The sequence below is a fragment of the Carex rostrata genome, chromosome 29 (assembly GCF_964058835.1).
Source record: "Carex rostrata chromosome 29, lpCarRost1.2, whole genome shotgun sequence".
Taxonomy (NCBI): Eukaryota; Viridiplantae; Streptophyta; class Magnoliopsida; order Poales; family Cyperaceae; genus Carex; species Carex rostrata.
This window is the reverse complement of record NC_135946.1, coordinates 5357121-5368430: the sequence shown is the minus strand read 5'-3', so window position 1 is coordinate 5368430 and position 11310 is coordinate 5357121. Positions and strand designations below refer to the sequence as shown.

General features: G+C 35.0%; 1 protein-coding gene across 1 annotated transcript; it reads right to left on the bottom strand.

Annotated features, from left to right (window-relative positions):
• Nucleotides 1–2328: 2328 nt before the first annotated feature.
• On the bottom strand, nucleotides 2329–3895 carry LOC144546446 (uncharacterized). Its single transcript, XM_078294985.1, has 3 exons — nucleotides 3719–3895; nucleotides 2799–3480; nucleotides 2329–2489 (listed from the first exon to the last, which is right to left on the bottom strand). Exons 1-2 carry the CDS (start codon nucleotides 3872–3874, stop codon nucleotides 2806–2808), a joined length of 831 nt encoding a protein of 276 aa, XP_078151111.1. The 5' UTR covers nucleotides 3875–3895; the 3' UTR covers nucleotides 2329–2489; nucleotides 2799–2805.
• Between the last annotated feature and the right edge of the window lie 7415 nt (nucleotides 3896–11310).

The following is an 11310-nucleotide window of genomic DNA, read 5'->3' as shown; positions in this document are numbered from 1 at the left end:
GATATATAGTAGAAAATCACTAACTATATAAAAATATATAAAAACTTCTCAAAAAAAAAATGTAAAACATGATCTACAAGTACATTTTCATATAACAATTATATTATGTTGAATGTTCAGATTGATTGTTTGGACTTTAAAAATAAATATATCGATTTATAGTACGGACCAATATGTGCTATTCATAGTACCTTAGCCTCTTTTGTTATTTGATAAATATTATCGTGCAAAAATAATTTGTTATTATATAAATTTTGGGCACGAGCAGCAAAAATAATATATATATATATATATATATATATAGAGAGAGAGAGAGATGGGCTATGGTGCATTGCAATGCATAGGCCTCTTGTGCATTGGATCATAAATCATGGATTCAAAGTTCAAATGACCGATCCAAGCCGTTCATCTTTTTCTCCATATTAATATGTGCTTGGAGACCAAATTTCATATTTTTTGGATTTTTTTTACTATTTTTTTAGATTTATTGAAAATCTGGGTGAACAGTAAAAACAGTAAAAATTTCTGGACCATAAGATCAGCGATTTTCAAAGTGGCTTAATAAATAGTAAAAAAATTCCAAAAAATGTAAAATTTGGTTTCCAAGCACATATTACTATGGAGAACAAGATGAATGGTTTGGATCGGTCATTTGGACTTTGAATCGATGATTTAGGATCCAATGCACAAGGATGCCTATGCATTGCAATGCACCATAGCCCATCTCTCTCTCTCTCTCTCTCTCTCTCTATATATATATATATATATATATATTTGGGATAATTTTTTGGTTATATTTCTTGCCGAATTGGTAATTGAAAATTTGAGAACTGATAATTTCTGGTAACATCTTTAAGACTATGGGCCATGGGCCGAGATGTTGAAATCGTGTGTTCTTTTTTATTTCTTTTAAGCCAGTACTTGGAACAATAGAGTTGGTTTTTATTTTTTATTTATTTTTATTTAAGTTATTATCTTTCACATTTATTAGATGCATATTTGCACAATAAATGCATGAACTCCTCAAGTTTATATAAAACTCTAAAATGCATTTCCTACATGAGATATGTGTTTTCTATCATTATTTTATATAATTTAAGAATACATTAATGTATATATTGTTCTTATTAGTTATTCTCTCAACCGTTTAACATACACTACAAACAATTTTTTTTAATAAATAGAGTATTTAGATTTAATGTCGAGATCTAGTTTAAAAATAAAATTTTCAGCTGAATTTAGATTCATGAAATTTTGGAGGAAGTCAACTCTCAATTGGAAATTAAATAAACATAGTGATATAATTTAAATACTCATTTGGCATTTCAAAAATGAAACTTATAATAGTTGCAAATCTTGCCATTCGAGTGATATTAAATATCAGACTTAATGAATATGAATTAAGAGAGAAGTCCGAGCCACGAAGGGAACTGAGAGGACTGCTGGAGGAGGAGAAAGATGTGCGCGAGATGATCAGTGGAGGAGGGTTGGCACAGAGATGGAGATGAGTTGCTGGTCGGAAAGGAGTCAGATAGAGAGGTCGGGAAGAGTCGCTGGTCGAGAAGGAGGGTTTAGAGTTTTCTTTCTTTCTGAGAAATATCGAGAATGCATGGAATGGATGGATTTGGGGGACAAAAAAAGAATTTATTTTGAAAAATTCTAAAAACGATGTTGAATGTATAAAATATTGATCAAATTATTTATCATAAGTGTGGTGTTTCTTTGTTTTGGTAGTGCCGGCGCCTTTTCCTTGGAGCAACTTAAACAAAGTGTGGCGTTTCTTTGTTTTGATAGTGCCGGAGCCTTTTCCTTGGAGCAACTTAATGAAATGGCCGTCGGTCTTGAAAAAAACGGTCAAGAGGTTTTTATGGTTGGTACACAACCTGGCAAACAAGTTTGAAGGACCAGATCTTAACCTATTGCTACCCAAAGGATTTCTCGGACCGGATAAAAGATCTGGGCATGGTCGTGAAGTGCTGGGCCCCCACAAATGGAGGTGGTTTAACACAGTGCCATTGGTGGGTTCATGACACATTGCGGCTAGAACTCCGTTACTTATTTTTATGATTTTTTTTTGAGGGACATATATTGATAAATAAAATTATTTACATCTTCAAGGGGGTTTCCTAATAACTATATTACACATTAATTTTTGAAAAGTACACTAATCAGGATACTTATTTTTATGATTGAAGTGACAGTATTGCAGGAAAGTTCATGTACCAGGAAGTGTTTGGTTTTAATCATCCCTGTTGTTTCAGAAAATAGGTTGATCATTATGCAATTAAGTACGCAGGTATTGACAAATTTATGAGAAATTACACAAACTAATCAAAGACCATAGTAATCTCTAGATAAACATCAGTACATCATCCAATATTACAAAAGAAAATATAACAAAGGTCAACTTGAAAGGAAACTGGCACACGACGAACATAAGTTCTTTCTTGTAATTAAAACTAGCATCGTTCTTTCAGTTGGGTTATACTCTATACTTATTTTTTTTTTTTTTATAAAAGTGGTATATACCATCAATTTCAGTAAGAAATGAAACCTACAAAGTTTTATCAGACGTGGTACCAAAACCTCTGGTACTCGTCTGCATATCCTACAACAAAGTAACCAGTACATCAAAATAAATCACATATCCTACTATAATCTGAAACTAGAAAATAGTTTGCAACACAAAACCATCAACTATCAACACAAACAAAATAACACTTGTAACATCTAACTAAATGTCAAAAACTGTTGAATGAACTACCAGTAAAATATCGTCATCAATCTGATGGTTATACAATATACTTATATGAAAGGACATTCTATGTTAATGGGTTCACTCGTCTTAGCCCACACCACACCTACATTAACTAGACATGCATCCCCCCTGAAAGTCCTGACGTCCTGGGCCCTCGAGTATGTAAATTTGAAAGTCTCATTTTCAGCAATCGGCTGATCTTGTGAGCCCATGATACCGCTTTGCCAAATGTTCACAGTAATGGTGACATCTGAACCAATTGGATGTACAGTTGTAGATTTTGAAAGAGGAAGTTTCATGATGTTATCCTTGTAATTACTAACATCTAAGCAGATGCCTTCAGCTTTATCCCTATTGAGTAGGAAGCTTCTAGCCCTTTCACCAAGCTTTGAATTTTCAGCAGTTATGCACCCGTAAACTACTGCTGAGGCAAATTGACAACCTGTGAGCGAAACCTCAGCACGAGCCTCCACGCCATCCTCATAAACAGCAAAGTCCACCTCTATCGGACCAAATCGGCTCTGTATCCTCTTGGACAAGAACATGTCATACCCCCCTCTCATTGATCTATCATCCCATATCACCTCGTCGCCCCAGCACACCTTTTCGTCATAATCTTTGAACTGATTGCTGCAAGTTCTATATTTAAATAGATGGGGAACAAAAAGTACAGGACCATATGCCTCTATGGCTATATTGGGACCTCTCAGCTTAACAAAACCCTGCAGTAATGAAACAAGCAATTGCACTTTAATATCAATTTAGCTATACCCATTGGCTTCTCAATACAGTACAAGATTAAGAGACCAAAATATAAATAAACAATTTATTATAATGGATGTATATATTACGATATACAAATTAAACCACTTATAATCTTATCAAAGATAATATACAATTTATTTTAGTGGAAAGAAAAAAGAGAACCAAATTAAAATAAATTGACCAAAAATAATTAACCTGAGGAGTAATATTCAGAGGACCCCCCTGTTTCCTGCTAAAGACGACATACGTGGGAGTTAAGTTTATCAATATGCAACCATACATCTGGTCAAAATCATGTTGATTGAATTCGAGAAATTTCACTGAAAACACCTCCATGAGGGTCCTTGGCATTTGCTGGTCCACAATAACACTTTGAGTGGCCTCCAATGGAGGAAATTTGCTAAAAATTCAAATGCGACGTTATATACTAATCATTCAAATTTTATAAAGAGAGAAGATCGACTTAGGATTTTGACATGAGAGGGAAATAGAGAAAGACCTGGTGTGCACGTCAGTTTCGTACTCAACACGAGGCACTTTTATATCCCTGAAGCAGTCCATCACATTGCTTTTTTGAGGCCCAGGATCCCCTTCTCCAGCATGGGCGTCTAAGAAATTGGCTACCTGAGAAGCAACATCGTCTTCTTTTATGAGGCAGTCGTGTCCATCTCCATCTAGGGTTTTACAATCAACCCAACTGACCATCACTAACACCTTTCCACGGCCACGGTTGGGAAGGATAATAGACCCTTCAGTAGTGCCTAAACTAGGATTGAACTTCACTGTCTCTTCAATGACTAATAGATTATCAAGTTCAATGCCTACATCTAAACTCACATGAACAAGCAGAGATGATTGGCGTGGAACTGCTGTTACCTTTCTTGATAGAGGGAGAGGGACCAACTTGCCAGGTTTGAGGCTGACACACTCTTTGCTCAACTTATGGAAGAGAATGCTCTTAGCCTTAGAGTCGGTGAGAAAACTATTTGATGCATGCACCGTTCCTGAACCTGTATGAGAGCATCTTCTCCTTCATAATCAAAGTCAACAAAATAAACATTCAAATGCACCTCTACGGCATCATGGTAGACTGCAAAGCTAACATCAAGATAGTTTTTGTGAAAACACTCGATAGACCGGCTAATAACTCCATCCATGTAATCTGATTCAGCTTCCCACAAACGGGTTTGAGTTCTATGCATAGTACAAACAGCGTGATCAAAGAACCAAACAAATATGTCTATGTTATCTTCTACTGGTATGCTACACCTCGGGCCTGATAGATTGACATGATCCTGTGAGTATTAACAAAGAACATGATAATTACATCAATATTATAGGAAACTAATTAAGAAACTTATTGACAGTGTTGTTTCAAAGTGTTTTCTACCTGATTTAAGTTGGGATGTTTTTTGAAGTATAAGATTGTTAAATATAGGGCTGAGTATATGATAAAAATTAAAATTGTAGGTTATGTTAGTGTGACCGAAATGAAAGACCTCTGAATTAATTTGCGGAAGCTGTAGGGCCTCGGCATCAAAGATGACGAAATCTTGGTTGAAATCTTGGTTGCAGCTGCAGAGGAAAATGACACCAAAAAAATCTTGGTAGCCACGTGGCTTAGTACAGATGGAAATTGGCTCGAATCCTTTATCTTCCATGACAGCTGAAAACACCTCGATCCGTGCACGTGTGCAGCTGCGACGTGATTGGTGTTCTTCCTCGGTTCCCATTCGGTTGCTGCCGTCAGCCCTAGAGGCGATTGGGTCTTCCCCAGTTAGCATTTGATTGCTTCCGTAAGCCCTAGAGACGATAGAGATTAGAGAGGGGGGTTAGGGTTGGAGTCGCGTATATGATTTACACAATTTGTCTGTGTGGTAATGTAGAGACGTAGAGTGTTCCAATGATTCAATTTTTACGCACCTGCAATAAGATGGGCATCTCTTCTAGGCCTGCTAGGCTTTTAAAGGCCCAAATGATTGGGCTTGCGGCCTTTTGGGTCAACGAGTGATAACGCGGCAGGTTAATTGTTGAAGACTTTATCTCTGATTTTATGGTAGCTTATGTAGTAGGCAGGTTAATTGTTGCAGATTTTGTAATATTGTGGCTACTTGTATGTTTTGACAGGATAGATTTTGAATAAATAGCTAGGAAGCCATCCTTTACATCATGTTTGTCTTGTATTTGTTTATCTTTATTTTATAACACTGCTTATAATATTAACAAATAACCTTGCTATACGTTTTGCTTATGTATATTGTTAATTAGAAAAAAGTTTCAAGGAATTGTAAGGAGATGACTAATTATAGGTTGTTGATAGCAGTTTCGGAGTAAACATCAATATATACTATTTTCTAATGCACACTTGCAATTCAAATTCATTTTGGCCGGTGCAAATATTTTACTTGGTAAATGATTTAATTATTCCCATTGACATCATGATAGAATTATATGATTCTTTCCTGCAATGACTTTGGACAATTTTTCAGGCTATACTGTATATGTTAGTTAATATTCACAAAAATTAAAATTGGTAATTAAGAAGTTAAAAAATATGTATCTTGTTCCCCAAGTAAGTTCTAAGCCTAATTAATTAAGGTACAACCCTTTAACAATTATTTAATTAATATTTCATAAGTACTAAAACTGCTGACCAAATTAAAGATACGTGATTTTTCTTTCTATCTTAAAATATGGTAAAAAATATTTTTTAAAAATATAATATTTTTGCGGCCTGCTTTTGAAAAACAAAATTAATTCCTGTAAAGAATACATGAGGATAATACATGAATATTTTGATTTTGTCAATCAAAATAGCATGTGAGGATTAATTATGTCAATTCAATTATATACAAATTACACCAATTAATTATATACATAGTACTCACCGTTGGTATACAAATTTCTCTGTATTCAATTTAGGTCTCCATCTCTTTAATTTTGGTATTACAAATTTAGGTCTCCATCCCAAAGTATGTCGACAAGGTCTGCTGCCAGCCAATCCTCCAGCTATGCCGGCTCTCGTGAAAGCTATGCAAGCATGATTAGCACAGTCAGGTTTCAATAAATTTAATTATTTCTAGCTATAACATAACTGGCATACAATCAATTAACTAATTAGTTTAACTTTTATTATGTATGAGAAGAGCGCCATCGATCCCTCTGGAAAGGACTGCGAGCCATGCAAGTAAAAGCAGCCGAATCAGGTTTTAAAAGACCGTCTCTGCTTCTGCAGCACAACCAAATTGTTATAATTATGTTAATTATTAGTTCTAGCTGAATATCATTAATACTTTATTGACCGCCTCTCCTTTGTTGGTGTTTCAGTACTTTGAGTATCCCGCCGAGTCTTGACACCTACCGACCATCGTGTTACCTGCGGACGATGAGCTTTGCTGGAACGCATGTGAGCGGGTGCAGCAGAATCAGGTTTCCATTAATTTCATTACTTCTTACAGAGATCCGATGCACTATAACCATGTTTTATTTGAGGAAATAAAAAAGAGTCACACCCTCATTTAATTAAACGGTGCAGGGTTACATGAGATGTATTTTAGAGTAAAATGCTTTGGCTACCATAAAATTCGACCCCCCATACTTTTTGTAAATATTCTATATGATTGACCTCTATAGTCTATACTATCTTCTTTTCAGTACGATGACCAATGTGAGCAGCATCAGCAACACAATCAGATTTCAATTGATTTCATTATTTCTGACTATATCATTGGAAGGAAAATTATCTCTCCTTCTACAGCATAACCATGTTAAAATTAAGTTAAAAATTTAAAATTATCTCTATACTTTCTTTGTATGTGTTGCTTCCACAACTTCAAAGTTTGCCTCCGCCACTTCCGCCCCTGGCTGGCACCATATACCAACCATCAAATGCCTCTCAAGGAAGGCATAGTCCTCTGCCCCTGACGGTCACTAGCAGAAATACGTATCCTACTCCGGGAAGCCGTGCGGTAGTCCAAGCATCCACATGTAGCAGCATAAACAGGTTTTAGTTAATTTAAATAGTTCTATCTATGTATATATATTTTTAAAAGACAGTTCAGTTATGAGGATATTTCCGGTACATATGATGCGTCGACTTGTTTCAGTAAGGACATTCCTGGTGGTACATCAGATGCACCAACTTGGTTCAGTAATAAGCACATTCCTGGTATATATGATGCACCGACTTCGTTCAGTTATCAGCACATTCCCGGTACATATTACACACCAACTTCGTTCAGTTATCAGCACATTCCCAGTACATATTATGCACCGACTTGGTTCACTTATGAGCACCTTCCTGGTACATATTATGCACCGACTTCATTCAGTTATGTGAACCTGGCACCACCGCCGCATCCCCTGATGGCCAACAACCATGAGTTAGGAGGATCGCGTAGTCAGGAGTTCGAGTATGCAGCGCGCACGGGACTTTTTTGACACACCAATGCCAGCAACGCACCCACACATATATAATCCAGGAGGAGCCGGCCGACAATAGCACTTTGTTGTTTCGTATTGTTTATTTTATGTATGACTGTCACACCCCAGATCCGGGGCAGAACATTTGATCTGGATATTTATCTTAAAATAATTCAAACCCCAGATTTAGGGCGGAACAACCTGCCACGTATATTTATATTAAAATATACGCAAGGCAGTTTATTTTTATATACACTACCAATAACACAATTTAATACTGCTATAATTCTATTACTTCCCAAATTTTACAATTAAAGAACATGAAATAAGATCAAAAGAACCATCCCGATAATACAAGATAATACTGAACAAAATACGGTGAGTAGTAATGCAATATTTAAATCTCATTGTAATCTATTCAGCTATAAACAACACATAGTAATTTATACCCGTGTTGGTAGTAATGCTGATATGATCTTAGTCCAAAGGCTCTCCTTACTTCAACGCTCTTGTACCTGGAATCCACGTAAGTGGAACGGGTGAGAGCTCAAACCTAGGCTCTCAGTGCGGTATTTAGTTTCAGTCTATGGACCTGTATCATCTGCCTAGGACATATACCAACCGGGTTGTGTAACTGCTATGCGATAGTGCAAGTACAAATATGTGTATTCTAATTTCATGGTTTCATACATTTACCTGAATTAGTGGTTAATCCTAATCAATTCTTGGGATCTAAGGTTCAACTTAGCATTTTTCTCTTTCTGTCTATTGGGGAGTTATCCTATTCAGACTTGCAAATATCAGTTTTCAGTATCACACTAATCCATCACTTTGTATGCAAATGTGTGCAGATGGTGAGAAACAATACTTAAAGAAATAACAACTTGTGAAATTGTCAAAAAAAAAAACAGTGTTTGACCAAACCCATCTAATTAGATATAGATTACACTAAACAAAAACATGGCAGCAGCTCAAATACACAAATATTGAAACTTTAGTAGAAACTTGCTAACAACATTGATATGCAAGCATCATACTGACAACATAAATACCATCAGCCCAAAAAAGTAGCATAATAGTAGATTAAAATGGTCTATTGATGCAATATCATGTTTGAGCCATTTCTCTAATATCGTCTTGGACATTCTTCAGTTTATTTTTCTTAGAAAAAATAAGTTAGTAGACCAATTGTTTTCTAAATAACTCGGCCTATACCTAGATCAGTATATGTAACAAAATGAATATTGTGAAACAAAAAAATAAATCTAAATTTTATAAATGACATAACTACCTTCAAAGATAAGCTACGCTTATCATTGTCCTCTCATAATTCAATAAATTTTAAAACAAAGAGGTCACAAGAGTGATCATCTTGTTATTGTGGAGCCTGAATCACATTGAGTTCCAAGTATGTTTTGATTATGATTAACCTAAACCAGACAACAGTAGTTCTAACCAACACTTCTCCACTTTTTTCAAGACCCGCATTGTTAACACTTGAGCACTCTCTCTTGTGCTAACTTGATCATGTTGAGCTCTGGCTTATCTACAGCCTCCGCATACTTCTCATTGACAATGGTACACATCTGAGCGTTCAAAAAGCAAAAACAACGTCAAGATTGGTGATGCAGTCAATTCATACGAGTATTGCCAAAATGTAAAAAAAAAAATTGTGACATCTGTGGCACCGAAATTCTCCTTTAATTAATAAATATAGGCTGGCGGCAATTGTTGCTAACAACTTGTATTAATAAAAAAATTATTTATAGGTAAAATGATTATTCATGCAGAAAAAAACAATATATCATCCAGTGCATCTTGGCCTGATCATTTTTTTTTGTCTCCCACTCTTACCTAAAATCTTATTACCAATTTTTTTGAAGCATTCAAATCTGAATAAGTTATTATAATTCCCGATGTACATAAAAAAAATGCATCAAGTTATGTACCCACAAAAGAATATGTGAATAAGACATGGCAACACGTATATTACAGAGTATTAAATTCTGCATCTATGTTTCATTATTGCTGTTGACATGGTTATAAAATTTTCTGAGAATGATTCTCTCAGAGAAAAAAAAGAAAAAGAAACATAGCAATAGAAACTTTGAATTCTAAAATTTGAAATACAAATATAAAAGAAAATTGAGAACTAATTTTTGGTCTAATAATGACAAAAGCAATGCTATCTATGTGTGGGAGGTGGCAGGTTCAAAATTCAAAAATGACAATTCTTTGTGAATATTAAATAGTTGGATGGCATGATCTCCAATCTTTACTAAAAAAAATGTAAAAGAAAATTATGACATCTGTGGCGCCGAGCTAAGTGCTATTATTGCAAAAAGAAACAAATATACGTTATTGACTTGATTACCAATTATCACAATTAATGTAATTGCTATAGATTGGATCAAGGATTGATGACGAATTCCAACTTTTTTTTTTTACTTTTTGGCATCGAATCAACTCTTTTGTGAACAAATAAAATAGGAAGCAGCTAACAGTCCTCCAACTCCAGTTCCCCAAAAATTCCCGGAGATTTTCAACTAATTCTGTAAACATCAATACTAAATCCTGTAAACATAAAAACGCATGAAAGCTGTTAAAAATGCGTGAAAGCTGTTAAAAACGCGTGACAGTTGTTGAAAACGCATGACAGCTATTGGGGTCCACCTTCTGTGAACATACACATAATATCATGTAAACATACACATATTATCCTGTAAACATACACATATTATCCTATAAACATACACATATAATTCTATAAACATACATAGTGTACTTGAAATTATAGCAGTTGAAATTATGACAGTTGTGGCAGTTAAAAACGCGTCAGAACTAAGCTAAAAAATGAAAGCTTTTATACACGAGGATTTTTGGGGGACTGTAGCCTGGGGACATTACCTTTTCTCAATAAAATATTCTTGTATTAGTTCGAGCAGATAAAGGGATCGGTCAAATATATCTGGTTAAATTTCATTTCTTTTGTTCTCATATATATATATATAGAGGTTGGCTAAGATCAAAGTGGTAGTTCCTGAGCTTTGGTGCTACCAATTCGTTTTTCAATTTTCAAAGTTTAAAACGTCGATCCGAACCATTGAAGTTGTTCTCTATATTAAAATGTGCTTGGAGACCAAATTTCACATTTTTTTAAATTTTTTTTACTATTTATTAGGCCACTTTGAAAATCGCTGATCCAACGGTGACTTCTGATTTTACTGTTTTGTTAAGCTACCGTTGGATCAGTGATTTTCAAAGTGGCTTAATAAATAGTAAACAAATTCAGAAAAATGTGAAATTTGGTCTCCAAGCACATTTTAATATAGAGAACAACTTGAACGGTTCAGATCGATATTTTG

Bases quoted from the DNA above. Each gene is read 5' to 3' on its own strand.
- LOC144546446 (XM_078294985.1), bottom strand. From the start codon at position 3,874: ATGCCAAGGACCCTCATGGAGGTGTTTTCAGTGAAATTTCTCGAATTC. The intron at 3,481-3,718 runs GTTAATTATTTT...TCATTACTGCAG, and splicing joins CTCTGAATATTACTCCTCAG to GGTTTTGTTAAGCTGAGAGG.